The sequence below is a fragment of the Babylonia areolata genome, chromosome 5 (genome assembly GCF_041734735.1).
Source record: "Babylonia areolata isolate BAREFJ2019XMU chromosome 5, ASM4173473v1, whole genome shotgun sequence".
NCBI classification, from domain to species: Eukaryota; Metazoa; Mollusca; class Gastropoda; order Neogastropoda; family Buccinidae; genus Babylonia; species Babylonia areolata.
Genome location: NC_134880.1, coordinates 4,634,062 through 4,654,470, shown reverse-complemented (window position 1 = coordinate 4,654,470; position 20,409 = coordinate 4,634,062). Strand labels below are relative to the sequence as shown.

The 20,409-nt window shown below is 42.5% G+C and overlaps 1 protein-coding gene across 2 annotated transcripts in view; it reads right to left on the bottom strand.

Moving 5' to 3' along the window:
• LOC143281882 (serine/threonine-protein kinase ATR-like) overlaps positions 1 to 20,409 on the bottom strand; it is a 153,259-nt gene that overhangs the window by 33,668 nt on the left and 99,182 nt on the right. For both annotated transcript variants that reach the window (XM_076587156.1, XM_076587157.1), the window contains exons 47-56: positions 20,357 to 20,409; positions 15,694 to 15,759; positions 13,493 to 13,608; positions 12,557 to 12,701; positions 10,223 to 10,356; positions 9,070 to 9,169; positions 6,892 to 7,014; positions 4,409 to 4,596; positions 2,688 to 2,889; positions 1,414 to 1,524 (exon numbers count right to left, since the gene is read on the bottom strand). The exon at positions 20,357 to 20,409 is cut by the window's right edge and continues 38 nt beyond it. In XM_076587156.1, the coding sequence (XP_076443271.1) occupies positions 1,414 to 1,524; positions 2,688 to 2,889; positions 4,409 to 4,596; positions 6,892 to 7,014; positions 9,070 to 9,169; positions 10,223 to 10,356; positions 12,557 to 12,701; positions 13,493 to 13,608; positions 15,694 to 15,759; positions 20,357 to 20,409 (1,238 nt within the window). The remainder of the gene's footprint in view (positions 1 to 1,413; positions 1,525 to 2,687; positions 2,890 to 4,408; positions 4,597 to 6,891; positions 7,015 to 9,069; positions 9,170 to 10,222; positions 10,357 to 12,556; positions 12,702 to 13,492; positions 13,609 to 15,693; positions 15,760 to 20,356) is intronic.

The following is a 20,409-nucleotide window of genomic DNA, read 5'->3' as shown; positions in this document are numbered from 1 at the left end:
CTAGAATTTCATCAGCACTGAAATTTGGCTTCCTAGTGCGCTTTGAATTCTCCATGGCAAGTAATACAAACAATAAAAACTGGAACTGACGAAAACCGACGAAGCACGTACCAGCGGTAGTTCCACGAGGGAGGGTATGTCTAAACCGAAAGCAATGCCTGCTGCACCGCGGTTTTCCAAAGAATCTATAAATAGCGCGCCGTGTCCTGCCCCGTAAACGCGGAGAGCTATTCAATCGCGAATAGGGCGACGTACATACCAAAACCGGAGAGGGGCTAATCACGTTTAAGCTCCGAATAGCTAACCGCGTTTAAGCCCTAAACGCGAATAAGCTAATCGGGTTTGACGTGCATACGGGCCCTGGTCAGGCATCTGCCTAGCAGATGAAGTGCAGAGCATGTGGATTTGTCAAAACGCAGTGACGCCTCCTTGAGAAACTGAACGTTAATGAAACGAGATCCATGTGGTATGGGTCTGAAGTGCAGTCACCACTGGTCAAAGGTAATGCAATGCCAAGAGGAAGGAGTCCAAATACAGAATGGAGACTGACATCCTGACCTGAAACCTCTGTCTGTGAGGTGACAGCCCTTCACTGACATCCTGACCTGTAACCTCTGTCTGTGAGGTGACAGCCCTTCACTGACATCCTGACCTGTAACCTCTGTCTGTAAGGTGACAGCCCTTCACTGACATCCTGACCTGTAAGCTCTGTCTTATCACAGTGAGGTGACAGCCCTTCACTGACATCCTGACCTGTAACCTCTGTCTGTGAGGTGACAGCCCTTCACTGACATCCTGACCTGTAACCTCTGTCTGTGAGGTGACAGCCCTTCACTGACATCCTGACCTGTAAGCTCTGTCTTATCACAGTGAGGTGACAGCCCTTCACTGACATCCTGACCTGAAACCTCTGTCTGTGAGGTGACAGCCCTTTACTGACATCCTGACCTGTAACCTCTGTCTGTGAGGTGACAGCCCTTCACTGACATCCTGACCTGTAAGCTCTGTCTGATCACAGTGAGGTAAAAGTCTTTCACTGACATCCTGACCTGAAACCTCTGTCTGTGAGGTGACAGCCCTTTACTGACATCCTGACCTGTAACCTCTGTCTGTGAGGTGACAGCCCTTCACTGACATCCTGACCTGTAAGCTCTGTCTTATCACAGTGAGGTGACAGCCCTTCACTGACATCCTGACCTGTAACCTCTGTCTGTGAGGTGACAGCCCTTCACTGACATCCTGATCTGTAAGCTCTGTCTTATCACAGTGAGGTGACAGCCCTTCACTGACAACCTGACCTGTAAGCTCTGTCTGTGTGTGTGCATGCCAGCTTTCTTGTGTCATGCCTGCTTTAGTGTGTGTGTGTGTGTGTGTGTGTGTGTGTGTGTGTGTGTGTGTGAAGTGTGGAGTCACCTGGAGAATCTTGGACACGTCAGGCTGGGTATGACAGATGCGTGACACCAGCTGGGGGAAGGCGGTGAAGAACTGATATGGGGCAAGCACGTCAATCATCTGGGTCATCAGCTGCAACACAAGACACCACAGACTCTGAGCATCACTGTGTACATGTTAGTTTCTGGTCTGTCCAGGCTGTTCTTCTCTTTTAATTCCTTTTCTTTCTTCCCCCCCCCCCCTTTTTTTTTTTTGCTTTAAAACTAGGCTTTTCGTCTTTTCCAATGACAACAAATGGTACTATTTACTAACATGATACATAAGATAAGAATAATAATAAGATCTCTTCTTCCAGTTTGACTTGCTCAACTTGTGTGAAATAACTCCTCTCTTCTCTTGGGAAATGCATGTATACTTTCAAGCGCTTTCAACCCACATGTGGTTTACAAAATGCTAGCATACGTGTGCGTCGTAACAAGTGTGTTGCCAGGCGCATGCATGTGTGACTGCGTCTCCATATGCAAAGTGCTTTTATTGTTTTTTTAACCCCTTTCTGTCCGCTGTTTTCTGCCGCAGTGTACCTGCCGGGTTAACCTGGCGCATCCTGTTTTCCTTCATGGGCTGACAGACGGGTGGCGGTGGGGGTGGGGGTGGGGGTGGGGGCGGGGCAGACAATAGGAAACAACCACACAGGTACACCAAGTCTAGGGAAGGAGAGAAGGTTTGCAGATGAGTTGCATCCCTTCAATTGTATTCTTTCTCCAGTACACGACTGACAGAAGTGTATGTGGTGCAGTTTGCATGCTGTAACACCTTCTTGAAAAAGAAACCAACAGAAGGGACAACTCCAGGAGTGTTAACTTTTTACTGTGTGAACTGCCCCCTCCATGTCCCTGGTCAGGGGGAGAGAACACAACTGCAGGGATGCAATCCACCTTCAAACAGTTTAGAGCAGGGTGCACCAACTTGGGTTGTCTCCCATTAACTTTTTCCTGATCATGTTGTTGTGCTCTTTGCTTTGTTGTCAAGTTCACAAGTGAAAAGAAATGCTACCCATCACACGAACACACTCACAAAGACATACACAACACTCTCGCTCATACATACACACTTATCGAAGCACAGACACACATATACACCATCGAATATTACCCCATAACAATTCAAAGTTAAAAGATGTTAAACCCAAGCACACACACACGCATACTCTTACACACACACGCATACTCTCTCTCACACACACACAAATGCACATATACTCTCTCTCTCACACACACACACACACACAAACTAACTTTATTTATTCGAGCCAGATGTGTTCTCAAAGCTAGTGTTTTGGCCGTCTGGGCCTTGGACCTCTCCTTGCGCTCCGCGTTACTGACGGTGGCGCCATAGTCCAGCCAGAGTGACAACATGCGTGGCATGGCCTGGTAGATGTGCTGGTTACCGTACTTCAGCGCGTTGCCAAAGTAACGCACCATGGACGAGGCAAAGTCTCTGCACACCACCAAGAAGAAACGCACACTGAAGTAACAGCATAAAACTACCACCACCACCACCCCCACACCCCCTAGATTTTACCCCAGGGTCATTCTCTGGCTTCTACCCCCGAAAACGGAGTATGGCTGCTTACATGGCAGGGTAAAAACGGTCATACAAATAAAAACCCACTCGTGTATCCTACATGCAAGTGAATGTGGGAATTGCTGCCCACAAGCGAAAAAGAAGAATCCTCTGACTCGCCTTGAGCAACCCTCCCAGGGTATCTTTTGTCTGGTCAAGGTTGACCCACACCCCACTTAGACATTGACCTGTGTCTAAGCTTTAATCAATTGAAAAAAAAAAAGCAAAGGGTGTTGTTCTGGGCTAGCTTTCACTGACACCCCCTCCCCTCCACTGTAACTTAACAGAAGCAAACGTGGGAGAGTTCTACTCTGATAACCTGTACAAATTGCAGCTGGGCCAAATTTACTTCCTGGGGTCAGCACAGAATGAACCCTATATTCACTTATTACAAGGGGTGCAAAATTCAACAGGGGGACCGGGGTGGATTAATGTTTTAACTCCCCAGAGGTAATTTAAAGCTAGTCTACACTGACCCTGAGACTAATCTAGGCTCGCCAGATTTTTTTTTACCTAATTGTAAAAACCAATGGGGGCACAAACAGACTGCTACACCGAGACCAAAAACATGATTCAAGAGAGCTGAATGACTTCGTAAAAACACTGAAGCATTTGACTGAATCGATGGCATGGAGAGACTTGGCCAAAGGAAATGATTCAGCGCTTGTAGCTTCGAGGTGTTTGATTGACTAAGAGTGGACCGGGCAAGACGGGTCGTCTTTTCACTGTTCGCCGCGCGAAATTTGGCCAAGCAGCGCAAACCAATTGGCCTAGTTTGCATCAGTTTGACATGGTACAGTATATGACACCAAATCAACTATTTCTTAACCCATTATGCCATCATATAACTTATCAAATATTTCTTACACCTCTCCCCTCCAAGCACCACCTCTGTATCTCTCCCTCTCACTTTCATTCCTAATTTCATTGTCCAACCACCTCCTACACTTCAAATAAATAAAACAAAGAAAAAGAAGACATTAGAAAAAGCAAGAACACCTCGAACACAACCACTGTCACTGGTCCTGTGACCCGGCTTGGTCCTGGGGGGCGCTGCACTGCTGAACACATCACCAACAGCCTCCATTTCTGGTGGTTGTGGGATTGGGCCCCGTCCCAAAGAGGAAAAACCACAGAGGGAAAGATTCCAGGAGGCTTACCTGTTTCTCTGGCTTATCACCAACGATCTTCATTTCTGATATTCATGGGATTGGGCCCTACACCAAAGAGAAAAAAAAACACACAGAGAGAAAGATTTCAGGAGGCTTACCTGTTTCTCTGGCTTATCACCAACGATCTTCATTTCTGATATTCATGGGATTGGGCCCTATACCAAAGAGAAAAAAAACAACAACAAAAAAACACACAGAGAGAAAGATTCCAGGCAGCTTACCCCTGTTTCTCTGGCTTATCTTTGTCGCAGAGGATACCAGTGCAGACCCGCTCGTAGTACTGAGCCAGCTGGAAGTGGCCCATCTCCCACTCGGGGGCGATGTCGATCACGTCCTTATAGCGCTTCACTATGGCGTTGCTCTCCAGGTTGGACGTCTCCTCACAGTATCGGCCGTACAGCAACAGGGCCTGAAGATATTGTAATGATGATAATAATGATAAGAAAAAAAAGCAGCAACAGGCTGGATGTCTCCTTACAGTATCGGCCGTACAGCAACAGGGCCTGAAGATATCATAGTAATGATGATAATAATGATAATAAAAAAAAGCAGTAACATGCTGGATGTCTCCTCACAGTATCGGCCGTACAGCAACAGAGCCTGAAGATATTGTAATGATGATAATAATGATAATAAAAAAAAACCCACACCAACACTGGATGTCTCCTCACAGTATCGGCTGTACAGCAACAGGGCCTGAAGACATCATTGTAATGATGATAATAATGATAATAAAAAAAGCAGCAACAGGCTGGACATCTCCTTACAGTATCAGCCGTACAACAACAGGGACTGAAGGAGATGTCACTGTAATGATGATAATAATGATAATAAAAAAAAAAACCACACCAACAGGCTGGACGTCTCCTCACAGTATCGGCCGTACAACAACAGAGCCTGAAGATGTCATTGTAATGATGATAATAATGATAATAAAAAAAAAAAAAACACCAACAGGCTGGACGTCTCCTTACAGTATCAGCCGTACAACAACAGGGCCTGAAGGAGATGTCATTGTAATGATGATAATAATGATAATAAAAAAAGCAGCAACAGGCTGGACGTCTCCTTACAGTATCAGCCGTACAACAACAGGGACTGAAGGAGATGTCACTGTAATAATGATAATATTGAATTGATAATTTTTAAAAAGTAATAATAACAGTAATAAAAATAATAACAATAATAATAATGATAGTAATTATAATAGTGATATCACTACTAATACTAATGACAGTAACAATAATAATAGTACTACTCATAATATATTGTACTTATATAGTGCAAACTCCCCAGAAAACGGGCCCTAAGCACCTCACATAGAACAACACATATACAATAGTGCATTATAGCCATACAACAACAACATAACAATACTATATGTATTTGTATTTCATTTTTTTATCACAACAGATTTCTCTGTGTGAAATTCGGGCTGCTCTCCACAGGGACAGCGCGTCGCTACACTACAGCGCCACCCATTTAAAAAAATTTTCCTGCATGCAGTTTTATTTGTTTTCCTATCAAAGTGGATTTTTCAACATAATTTTGCCAGGAACAACCCTTTTGTTGCCGTGGGTTCTTTAACGTGCGCTAAGTGCATGCTGTACACGGGACCTCGGTTTATCGTCTCATCTGAATGACTAGCGTCCAGACCACCACTTAAGGTCTAGTGGAGGGGGATTAAATATCGGCGGCTGAGCCGTGATTCGAACCAGCGTGCTCAGATTCTCTCGCTTCCTAGGCGGACGCGTTACCTCTAGGCCAACACTCCACTTATGGTACTTATGTGTGATGGAAACTTGCCATGTAATGGGCTCTAAGCCTCACATGGAACACATATACAATAGTGCACTACAGCATACAAATGCATGTTACGACAAACAAGAGAAGAAAAAATAAATACATAAAACACATATCTATATCAACAAAGACAATACTAATACTGTCGATGGCGGCATCAATAACGTAACTGTGCATACACCTCTTTTTTTTTCTTCACTGTCGATGGCATCAATAACATAAAGGAGGAGTTTGCATTATACTCCATGTTTGGTGTTTACATATACTTACCATGTCAAACTGATGCAAACTAGGCCTATGGTTTGCTCTGTTTAACCTTCACTGTCAATGGCATCAATAAAGTAACTGTGCATACACATATTTCTAACCTTCACTATAGATAACAGCATCAAAGTACCTGTAGATACACATATTTCTAACCTTCACTATAGATAGCAGCATCAATAACATACCTGTACCTGTGCATACACATATTTCTAACCTTCACTATAGATAGCGGCATCAATAACATAACTGTGCATGTACCTCTTCCTTTTCTTCACTGTCAATGGCATCAATAATATAACTGTGCATACACATATTTTTTTTCTTCACTGTCGATGGCATCAATAACGTAACTGTGTATACACATATTTCTAATCTACACTCTACACGGCAGCATCAATAACATACCTGTGCATACACCTGTTTCTTTTCTTCACTGTCGATGCCATCAATAACGTAACTGTGTATACACATATTTCTAATCTTCACTATACATGGCAGCATCAATAACACACTTGTACCTGTGTATACACATATTTCTAATCTTCACTATACAGGGCAGCATCAATAACACACCTGTACCTGTGTATACACATATTTCTAATCTTCACTATACACGGCAGCATCAATAACACACCTGTGCATACACCTGTTTCTTTTCTTCACTGTCGATGGAGGCATTACACTGGACCGGAGTCAGGTAGGTGAAGTGCTCTGTGATGCCCTTCTCCAAACACAGAAGGGCCGAGTCTTTCTCGTCCTGTGGACAACGTCAGTGTTCACAGTTTACTTTCCTCACCTCATGTATCTCAAAGAGATAGGCGCCCAGTGGTTAAAATGCTGGACTTTCAATCTGAGGGTCCATGGTTTGAACCCTGGCAGTGCTTGGTGGGTTCACGGGGTGGGGGGTGGGGGTGGGGGGGGGGGTGTAGATTGTTTCCCCTACCTCCAAGGTTTACAGATGTGTAGACCTGATGTTCCTGACCACCCTTCATGTATACACGCTTACAGACGATCAATTGCATAGGTTGATGATATTCTATGTCAGTGTTCTGTGAGTTACGGAAACATGAACATACCCAACAGCCATGAAAATGGAATATGGATGCCTACATTGCAAAAAAAAAAAAAAAAAAAAAAAAATCACTTGGAAAAGCCTGCTTAATGTATGACTGAACACAGAAGTTGAATCCCATAAACACAGAGAAAGAAGTATCTCAATGTCTCATCAAGACTCTAACTTGTCTTTCATCATAGATGCACAGAGATCAGAGAAAGAAGTATCTCAATGTCTCATCAAGACTCTAACTTGTCTTTCATCATAGATGCACAGAGATCAGAGAAAGAAGTATCTCAATGTCTCATCAAGACTCTAACTTGTCTTTCATCATAGATGCACAGAGATCAGAGAAAGAAGTATCTCAATGTCTCATGAGGAATCTAACTTGTCTTTCATCATAGATGCATGGAGATCAGAGAAAGAAGTATCTCAATGTCTCATCAAGACTCTAACTTGTCTTTTATCATAGATGCACAGAGATCAGAGCTTTTTAAAGAAGTATCTCAATGTCTCATCAGGACTCTAACCTGTCTTTCATCATAGATGCACAGAGATCAGAGAAAGAAGTATCTCAATGTCTCATCAAGACTCTAACTTGTTTTTCATCATTGATGCACAGAGATCAGAGAAAGAAGTATCTCAATGTCTCATCAGGACTCTAACCTGTCTTTCATCATCAATGCACGGGTATCCCCTCAGTCATGTCTGTAAGCACAGTCAATCAGACAGCTAGCGAGTCAATGCTGATTGATCTGTTCTTCATTTTTCCAAATATTCATTTGCTTGCCGATCTGTATGTTAGCATATGTCACATTTTGCCACATGACTTGTTCTTCTTCAGTGCTGTTTAATGACTTTTCATGCTGACAGTCTGACATGCATGATGGTTACACATGTTAACTCACTCAGTACGGCCAGTCCTCTCTTCTCCTCTACACAGACCCCTCGGATGTCCAGTGGGTGTCTGAATGACCCAACCTTTAGCTTCCGTCGTCAGAACTGTGGTATTCTTTGTCAACATTCACCTTTTCAGTATAAGAGCGTTCCGCTTGCAATATTTTGATGATGGTAATTGGGATGAAACGCTGTTAACGTTGTCTCTTTCGCCGTTCATATGGAGAGAGTTAACAAAAGACAAAACTTCAGAAAAAAGACAGAGTGTAGAGGAGTGGAAATGGCTGGTGCAGAACAATGCTATATATAACAAAAAAACAAACAACCAGAGATCAGAATGGCACAGCAAACACAGAAATTACAAGGACAGCGTGTCTGTTCATACCTGGTTATTGTCATCTAGAATAAACTTCCCTTCCAAATTCATTTTGCTGAAACAAAATCTCAGTTCAAATCTGGCCCCTAGATAAGTGTGTGTGTGTGTGTGTGTGTGCGTGTGCATGCGTGCGTGTGTGTGCGCGCGCATCTTGATTACAGTGTGTGTGTGTGTGTGCGCGCGTGCGTGCGTGTGTGTGCGTGTCTTGATTACGGTGTGTGTGTGCATGTGTGTGCTTGTGGTTTGATCATAGCACCCTGCGTTGTTAGTTTTCCTGACCGACTGCTTTCCCCACACTGATGTTAAGTGTTAGTGTCCAGGGCCCCTGTGTTCAGAGAGTACAGTGCATCACAAATACCCCTTCTTCCCACTATTCTTAAAGGAAATGAAACAGAAAAAACAACAACAACCAACCATGAAAAAAGAAGAAGAGAAGAAAAAGAAACACACGGAACATCAGAGATGAATTATCCCGTCAACCTCACCTTCCCCCAAAGCCACTTGGCTTTTTCTATGAAAAACTCAGGCAGACTGTAGGAACTGGCATGCAGCAGGCAGCCATATGACGTCTGCAAATAGCCCGCCCTGTCAACAAATTTGCAATTTTTTGTTTGTTTGTGTGTTTGACCTATAGTCCTTCAACCATCAATTTGTAACCAGTTAAAAATGATGAAACACAGGCTGAGAAACTGCTACATACTGTCAGTAAAAGAACAACAACAAACACACACAAAAAAGCATTAATTACCTTCCTCTCCTCAAACTGCTTTTGTTTTGCAGAAAATAGCGTGCATTTCTAATTCCATTACCTGAATGCTTTTGATTTATCATTTCTGAAGCTGTATAAATACCTAAAGCACCTCAAGCTCACTTTCTGAACTGCATATAATTGTAATTCTGATAATTCTGAATATAATTTGTGTAATTTCAATCCTAATAATTTTAAGAATTGTTCTTTTTTTAAGTATCACAAATATCTATCGCTTGCAAGATTACTTTCTAAACATCATACAACTAATTCCTCTCACAGAATTTTATTTATTGTCACAAATTGTAAAAGGTATTCTGGCATGCTTGCTTTTTTTTTTTTTTTTATAAATTGTATTCAGTTTAATTACATATTCTAATGCCTTCATTTTTCTTAAAGTTTAATAATTACTTCAAACATGCAAACTTGTTTTCTGATTTGTTTTAACACCGAAATATATCTTTATGATATAAAACTGTACAATGACTTATTGAATAAATAAAATAAAATAAAATAAATAAATAAATACATAAAAAAAAAAGAACTACTACTATTAATATGTATAAGGTGCAAAAACTTAACTCACTCAGTACGGCCAGTCCTCTCTTCTCCTCTACACAGACCCCTCGGCTGTCCAGTGGGTGTCTGAATGACCCAACCTTTAGCTTCCGTCATCAGAATTGTGGTATTGTTTGTCAATATTCACGTCTTCAGTATAAGAGCCTTCCGCTTGCAATATTTTGATGATGTTAATTGGGGTGAAACACTGTTAACGTCGTCTCTTTCGCCCTTCGTATGGAAAGAGTTAAACTTCACGAAGTCAACTATAAGCGTACAAAAAAAAAAAAAAAAAAAATTAAAGTACAAGCACAAGAGGAAAGGCAGCTTACTTTCTGGCGACCTTGGCACTCCACAGCCACCACTTGCCGATGGTGGTGTCCAGTGTGTTGTCAGCATGGCTGTGACCCAGTGACAGCAGCGTTCGCCTCATCGTCAGTATTGGCTCCTGTGTGCGGAACGACGACTGAAACAAACCAGAGGTTTTGTTAGCACCTTCTTGTCTGTGTCAGCTTGAAACATGACAGTAGTTTTGTTAGCACCTTGTCTGTGTCAGCTTGAAACATGACAGTAGTTTTGTTAGCACCTTGTCTGTGTCAGCTTGAAACATGACAGTAGTTTTGTTAGCACCTTCCTGTCTGTGTCAGCTTGAAACATGACAGTAGTTTCGTTAGCACCTTCTTGTCTATGTCAGCTTGAAACATGACAGTAGTTTTGTTAGCAGCTTGTCTGTGTCAGCTTGAAACATGATAGTAGTTTTGTTAGCACCTTCCTGTCTATGTCAGCTTGAAACATGACAGTAGTTTTGTTAGCACCTTCTTGTCTGTGTCAGCTTGAAACATGACAGTAGTTTTGTTAGCACCTTGTCTGTGTCAGCTTGAAACATGATAGTAGTTTTGTTAGCACCTTGTCTTTGTCAGCTTGAAACATGACAGTAGTTTTGTTAGCACCTTCCTGTCTGTGTCAGCTTGAAACATGACAGTAGTTTTGTTAGCACCTTGTCTGTGTCAGCTTGAAACATGACAGTTTTGTTAGCACCTTGTCTGTGTCAGCTTGAAACATGACAGTAGTTTTGTTAGTACCTTGTCTGTGTCAGCTTGAAACATGACAGTAGTTTTGTTAGCACATTCCTGTCTGTGTCAGCTTGAAACATGACAGTAGTTTTGTTAGCACCTTCTTGTCTGTGTCAGCTTGAAACATGACAGTAGTTTTGTTAGCACCTTGTCTGTGTCAGCTTGAAACATGACAGTAGTTTTGTTAGCACCTTGTCTGTGTCAGCTTGAAACATGACAGTAGTTTTGTTAGCACCTTCTTGACTGTGTCAGCTTGAAACATGACAGTAGTTTTGTTAGCAGCTTCTTGTATGTGTCAGCTTGAAACATGACAGTAGTTTTGTTCGCACCTTCTTGACTGTGTCAGCTTGAAACATGACAGTAGTTTTGTTAGCAGCTTCTTGTATGTGTCAGCTTGAAACATGACAGTAGTTTTGTTCGCACCTTCTTGACTGTGTCAGCTTGAAACATGACAGTAGTTTTGTTAGCACCGTCTTGTCTATCTCAGCTTGAAACATGGAATTTTCCTCTCTGGCTTCGTCAAGTCTCCACACTCAGCTCTTTCAAGTCAGGCCTTAAAACCCACCTCTTCCCAAAATAGCCTCCCTTCCCTGCCTCTTCCTTGTCTTCAGTTTCTCCAGTTTTAGAGTTATGCATGTGCGTGAATGACTGGTGTGAAAGCGCTTTGATTTGTCTGTGCACAAGATTCAGTGCTATATAAATACCATTATTATTATCATTATTATTACTGTATTAGCTTGAAACTTGGAATGTTTGACAACTGAAACATGACAGTAGTTTTGTTAGCACCTTCTTGACAGTGTCAACTTGAAAGTTAGGCAACTGAAGAACACCAGTGGATTTGCTAACAGCTTCTTGACTGTGTCAGCTCTGTCTGTCTGTCTCTCATTTGACTGTTCTATGCATATGCATAACTGCTGCCATTGTATAAACAATAAAAAAAAAAAAGGGAGAAGAAGAAACAAAGAAAGAAACAAAAAGTTAGGCCCATAAAACGTTAACCAAGGGTGAATCTGTGTTGCTAGGAAATGCGTTGAAAAGTGGTCAGAGGCTACCACACAGAAATAAACAAAAACTTCCCAACTCTGGCACAGTCAGTCATTCACAGAGCATACAGCTGATTCCTTCATGCGTTTGCGAGCAGATACATGTGTGTACGTGCATGAGTATGCATGCGTACGTATGCACACATGCCTGTGAGCATGTGCCCCATCTGAGTGTGAACATGCATGCATGCATGCAAGACCCACAGCATCAGCACCAGACAGTTTCAGTTTCAGTTTCGGTAGCTCAAGGAGGTGTCACTGCGTTCGGACAAATCCATATACACTACACCACATCTGCCAAGCAGATGCCTGACCAGCAGCGTAATCCAACGCGCTTACTCAGGCCTTGAGAGAAAAAAAAAGGACTACTACTAATAATAATATGTATAAGGCGCAAAAACTTGATGAAGTCAACTATAAGCGTACAAAATAAAATAAAATAAAATACAATAAATAAATAAATAAAGACAGCAAACCCACTTTTTCCAGTGTAACAACCAGCAGCGTTCCCCACCCCAGTCTGCACACACCACAGCCACCAACCCACCTGCGCCATCTGAAGCCGAGCGTTCCACTGCTGCAGGAGAGCCTGCATGGAGCATCGGCCGCTGGGCTCACTGCTGTCCTCAGAGGGGGCGGGGAAGTCGTGACACACACGGAAGTACTCCTCAATCTCACTCAGCATGTGAAGTCTGACAAAACAGCACAAGCCGTCAGTTCAGAGTGCAAAAAAATGATGCAAGTGCCATCACAGAAAGTTTTTTATTAATTTTTTTTTTTTTTTTTTTTTTATAGAAAAGTATCAAAAAACAAATGTGCTTGCAGCATAGAGGTAGTTGGCATATCAAGCACTATGTCAAAAATAAAGAGATTCAGGTGATTCAAACATTATGTAAACCCCTACTCGCACATATCCATCAACTTACACACTTTAACTAAAAACACCACAAACACATATATCACAAACTTATCAATTTGCTGACACTGTCATCTTACACATTTAAAAAGACTCATGAGAGTCAGTCAAAGTTGGAGGATGTTCCACAACTGTGCCACACACAAGAAAATGATGTCTGTCATCTGTTGAGTCACATCTTTATCACTGTTGTTACTGAAATTGTACATATGAATATCGTGCCTGTCTTCAGTCACAGACCAAACTCTTTTCTGCCTGCTTTACTGCAGTGGAGCTGCCTGGTAGCTGCCTATAGGTGTTCATAATTCTTTTTCTTCGTTCGTGGGCTGCAGCTCCCACATTCACTTGTATGTACATGAATGGGCTTTTATGTGTATGACCGTTTTTACCCCGCCATGTAGGTATGTGTGCGTGCCTTAAATCTGATGAGCACCCAGTGGCAGCCGTCAGTCAGCTCTACCCAGGTAAGCAACCTGTTGCGCAAATGACCCCGTGTTAAGAAAGCGCTCAGAGGTTAGAGGCTATATAAGTATCCATATTAATCAAAGACTGCCGAGAGGCACCAACCTGAGGATGCACTCGTACCCACGGAGGTAGGACCCCATCTCCATGCTGGCTGCGGACAGAGGGCCCATCTGTTTCTGTCGGGCCACCTGAAGCTGCTGCAGGAAGTCCTGCTCCTTCTGAAACCATCACTGTCACCTGATCCCTCCACACTGCCCCACACCACTGCACTGTTAGCTCAGGTTTCTGTGAGGGAACCCCTCCGCACTGCCCCACACCACTACGCTGTTAGCTCAGGTTTCTGTGAGGGAACCCCTCCACACTGCCCCACACCACTGCACTGTTAGCTCAGGTTTCTGTGAGGGAACCCTTCCACACTGCCACACACCACTACGCTGTTAGCTCAGGTTTCTGTGAAGGAACCCCTCCACACTGCCCCACACCACTGCACTGTTAGCTCAGGTTTCTGTGAGGGAACCCTTCCACACTGCCACACACCACTACGCTGTTAGCTCAGGTTTCTGTGAGGGATTTTCTTTACCCTTTCATCCCTTTAACTCACTCAGTACGGCCAGTCCTCTCTTCTCCTCTACACAGACCCCTCGGATGTCCAGTGGGTGTCTGAATGACCCAACCTTTAGCTTCCATCGTCAGAATTGTGGTATTCTTTGTCAACATTCACCTCTTCAGCATAAGAGCGTTCCGCTTGCAATATTTTGATGGTGGTAATTGGGGTGAAACGCTGTTAACGTCATCTCTTTCGCCAATCGTATGGAGAGAGTTAAGGTCTTCTACCTGTGCAGTCCCCCCAGCCTGGCATGTTTTGGCCTGGCTGCATCAACGGGAAGGAGTGCTTCACTTCAGGCACAAATTTATACAACTGCTCAACCAATACCTACCAAACTTCACATTATGACTGAAATATAATTTTGACACAAGTTGCTGAAGTCTCCAAATGAGGGATGCAATAATTTACTTGTAACTTTAAATTAAAAACAGAAATAGTAAAATGTTAGCTTCTGTCGATGTTGAAGGTTGTGGGCTGTCTTCTAGATTCAAATGTCTGCCACTTTTTCCAAAGTAGCTGCAAATTTTATCTCCTTCACTTTCCCAAGAATTATCGGATGAATCATAAGTTCAAATTTTAATGGGTTGAATTCGCTGCAAGAGACCATCATAATTTCATCAAGCACTTAGTGTGAAGTAAGCCTGTGATGTTTTACCATAACAACAGAAAAAACTGGATAAAAACCCATAAACTGTTTGATTTTTGGAGCAAAACTTCATGTGCCAGTGAGAAAGGAAGTTAACTCACTCAGTACGGCCAGTCCTCTCTTCTCCTCTACACAGACCTCTCGGATGTCCAGTGGGTGTCTGAATGACCCAACCTTTAGCTTCCGTCGTCAGAATTGTGGTATTCTTTGTCAACATGCACCTCTTCAGTATAAGAGCGTTCCGCTTGCAATATTTTGATGATGGTAACTGGGATGAAACGCTGTTAACGTCATCTCTTTTGCTGTTCGTATGGAGAGAGTTAAGCTCGACTGACTTCCTTTACCCAGCAGTTTAGGCAGGCTAAAGTGGAGAATGGCGATCAGCAGCACCAGCCTCCAGGGTTTAATGAGCGTGTCCCACTGCATCAGCGTGTATGCGTGTGCTGTAAAGAACGAGTGCCTACATGCTCTAAATCACCTTGTAGTGAATTGACAATAAACCAATGAGAAGCAGAAGAACACTTTCACTTTCAAACACACGTCAAAGCATGCACACTGAGCCATGTTTCAAGTTTCACCATGTATGCTGAAAATATCTTTTTCAAAGGTGGAGGAAGGGGGAGGTAAAAGGGTCACTATTGCCTGACAGACAAAAAAAAAAACAACCCCAACCCCCCAAAAAAAACCCAACAAAAAACCCCAGGAAAATCAGTTTTCACAGGAAAAAATATTAAAGAAGAAAATTAGCTTACCAGCACACACACTCTTTTTGTTTCATACACACACACACACATTCAAACACACCAAAAGCTGTTTCAAACTACGTACTTCTTCAACAGATCTGGCAATATGAGTGCATGAATAAGAACACTGCCGCTAAAAATTTGTTAAAATTCAAAAGCTGTGAGGGTGGTGGGCTGGGGGTTGGGGGCAAAATTGTACACTGTCTCACCTGTGATGTGACAGTCTGAACGACAGAAGAGGGAAACCTACAGCAACAAAATGCAGAGGAAGGCGGACAGTGACACAGCACCACCACCATGAACTCACCCTGCCCTTGGCTGCCATCAGGATGTGTCCAATGCACACCGGCCAGCTGCTGGTCTTGGGCTTCTCCTTCACACACACACACAGTGACACATCAATACACACGGTGACACACAGTGACACGTCAACACACACAGTGACACATCAATACACATGGTGACTCATCAACACATATAGTGACACACACACACAGACACATCAATACAATACACATAGTGACACACAGTGACACACCAATACACATAGTGACACACAGTGACACATCAACACACACAGTGACACATCAATACACACAGTGGCACATCAATACACACACACACACACACACACACACAGTGACACATCAATACACACACACAGTGACACATCAATACACACAGTGATACATCAATACACAGTGACACATCAATGCAATACACACAGTGACACATCAATACAATACACACAGTGACACATCAACACACACAGTGACACATCAATATACATGGTGACACACAGTGACACAACACACACAGTGACACATCAACACACAGTGACACATCAATACACATGGTGACACACAGTGACACATTAATACACATGGTGACACATCAACACACACAGCGACACATCAACACACACCGTGACACATCAATACACACACACAGTGACACATCAATACAATACACACAGTGACACATCAACACACACACACAGTGACACATCAACACACACAGTGACACATCAACACACACATACAGTGACACATCAATGCACACAGTGATACATCAATACACAGTGACATATCAACACACACACAGTGACGCATCAACACACACATACACAGAGCGTCACATCAAAACGGTCACACACATAAAATGTTGCGTCTGTTTGAGTGTGTATGTGCGTGTGCCTGAAATCTGATTGAATGACACAGGAAACGAATGATGAGCACCCAGTGGCAGCCGCCAGTCGGCTCTACCCAGGTAGGCAGCCTGTTGTGCAAATGTCCCCGTGTTTGTAAAGCGCTTAGAGCTTGGTTTCCGACCGAGGATAAGCGCTATATAAGTATCCATATCAATTAATCAATCAACCAATTAATACACACACAGCGAAACATTGACACACACACACAGTGACACATCAACACACACACACACACAGTGACACATCAACACACACACACAGTGACACATCAACACACACAGTGACACATCAACACACACACACACACAGTGACACATCAACACACACAGTGACACATCAACACACACACACACAGTGACACATCAACACACACACACAGTGACACATCAACACACACACACAGTGACACATCAACACACACACACAGTGACCAGCAACACACACAGTGACACATCAACACACACACACACACACAGTGACACATCAACACACACAGTGACACATCAACACACACACACAGTGACCAGCAACACACACAGTGACACATCAACACACACACACACACACAGTGACACATCAACACACACAAACACACACACAGTGACACATCAACACACACACAGTGACACATCAACACACACACAGTGACACATCAACACACACAGTGACACATCAACACACACACACAGTGACCAGCAACACACACACAGTGACACATCAACACACACACAGTGACACATCAACACAGTGACACATCAACACACACAGAGTGACACATCAACACACACACACAGTGACACATCAACACACACACACAGTGACACATCAACACACACACACAGTGACACATCAACACACACACAAACAGTGACACATCAATACACACACACAGTGACACAGCAACACACACAGTGACACATCAACACACACAAACAGTGACACATCAACACACACACACAGTGACACATCAACACACACACAGTGACACATCAATACACACACACAGTGACACAGCAGTTTCAGTTTCAGTTTCAGTAGCTCAAGGAGGCGTCACTGCGTTCGGACAAAACCATATACGCTACACCACATCTGCCAAGCAGATGCCTGACCAGCAGCGTAACCCAACGCGCTTAGTCAGGCCTTGGGAAAAAAAAAAAAAAAAAAAAAAAAAAAAAAAAAAAAAAAACCACACACACAACCACACACACAAAACAAAAACAAACAAAAAAACAAAAAAAAAAAAAACAACAAAAAAAAAAACAAAAAAAAAACAAAAAACGAGGGAATAAATAATAGATAAGCTTGCATAAATAAATAAATAAATAAATAATAATTATAATATAGAAAAAGGTAGTAGTAATAATATTAGTAATACTAATAAAATGATAATAATAAAAAAATAAATAAATAAATAAATAAGACAACAATGGTGATAAATAAGCAAATAAATGTAAAAAATGAAGACACACATTCACACATACACCCACACATGCATAACAGAAATGCACCAGACATGCAGTTTCACATATATGAAAGCACAGTCAAATACATATAAACGTACATGAGCTCCAACACACACACACACACACGCATTACCGTGCACCTCCTCTACCCCCCTCCTCCACACACTTATTTCTAGTCTAAGTATCGCAGCTTCCACGGCACACACACACACACACAAACACAAACACACACTCACAGAGATGAACACTTACTTGTACAAGCACATATGAAAGCACAGTCAAATACATATAAACGTACATGAGCTCCAACACACACACACACACACACACACATTACCTTGCACCTCCTCTACCCCCTCCTCCACACACTCATTTCTAGTCTACGTATCGCAGCTTCCACGGCACACACACACACACACAAACACACACTCACAGAGATGAACACTTACTTGTACAAGCACACACACATACGCCCATATCTCCCACCCCCAACTCCACACACGTACATACAAAGATATATATATATATATATATATATATATATATATATATATATATATATATATATATATACACGTTCCAATATCCTGTTGCTCCCACAGTGTAGGCATGCATACACTCACAGTGACACAGCAACACACACAGTGACACATCAACACACACAGTGACACATCAACACACACACAGTGACACATCAACACACACACAGTGACACATCAACACACACAGTGACACATCAACACACACAAACACACACACAGTGAAACATCAACACACACACAGTGACACATCAACACACACACACACAGTGACACAACAACACACACAGTGACACATCAACACACACACAGTGACACATCAACACACACAGTGACACATCAACACACACAAACACACACACAGTGACACATCAACACACACACAGTGACACATCAACACACACACACACAGTGACACATCAACACACACACAGTGACACATCAACACACACACACAGTGACACATCAACACACACACACACAGTGACACATCAACACACACACACACACACAGTGACACATCAACACACACACACACACACAGTGACACATCAACACACACACACACAGTGACACATCAACACACACACACAGTGACACATCAACACACACACACACAGTGACACATCAACACACAAACACAGTGACATATCAACACACTAAAGTCGAGCTGACTTCATCATCTCTCAAGAGAAATTAACATGTGGTCTTGTTACTCATGCTCACAATACAAATACAATATCTAGCATTCCAAGAGATATCACAAAATTGCACTGAAGCATATATACGAACATTTCATATATTCAAAAACAACCAGCAGTATCATAAAAAAAAAACAAAAAAATACAGTTCAGTTCAGTTCACTTCAGCTACTCAAGGAGGATATATATATTTTTTTTAAATCATTAAAAAACAAACAAACAAACAAAATCCCAAAACAAACAGCAACATACGTACACAACACACATACACTCAGATCGACAAAGACAGGCACACATCAACACACAAATACACACAAACCAACAATCAACACACATATCATCAGAAGAAAGGAAGGAAGGAGGAAATAAAGTAAAGAAACTGAACAACTAAAGAAAGACAAAAAAAAAACAACCCCCAACTAACTAAAGACAGAGAACACAGATGGGGAAGACAGCAATCTTAAGGCCAGGCATACTATGTCTTTGACAGAAGATGAAAAACTGGTGACTGCTGGACCTTTTAAAATGAAGTTAAAGATAATAATAGGTGGAGAAAAATCAAAGGTACCTTAACTCTCTCCATACGAACGGCGAAAGAGACGACGTTAACAGCGTTTCACCCCAATTACCATCTTCAAAATATTGCAAGCGGAAGGCTCTTATACTGAAGAGGTGAATGTTGACAAAGAATACCACAATTCTGACGATGGAAGCTAAAGGTTGGGTCATTCAGACACCCACTGGACATCCGAGGGGTCTGTGTAGAGGAGAAGAGAGGACTGGCCGTACTGAGTGAGTTAAGATAAAAATAAAACAACATTCTGAGTCTTGGACTTGACAAAGAGTCAGACTCCAAACGTTGCTTCATCTTCATCTAAAAGTACCTTCGATTTTTCACCACCTTTTATCATTTCTAACTTTGTAAAACAATCGTATTTCAACAGGAAACTTCTGGTGTACATTCCAGAATGACACACGAAGGATGACTCGAAGCTGAAAGAAACCAAAGCCTGGTGACTTGGACATGATTTCCACAGACCAACAGGCCGGTACAGACCAGTTTCATCATGGTGTCCAGACAGTCCCAGTTACACATCTTCCAGGCTGCCT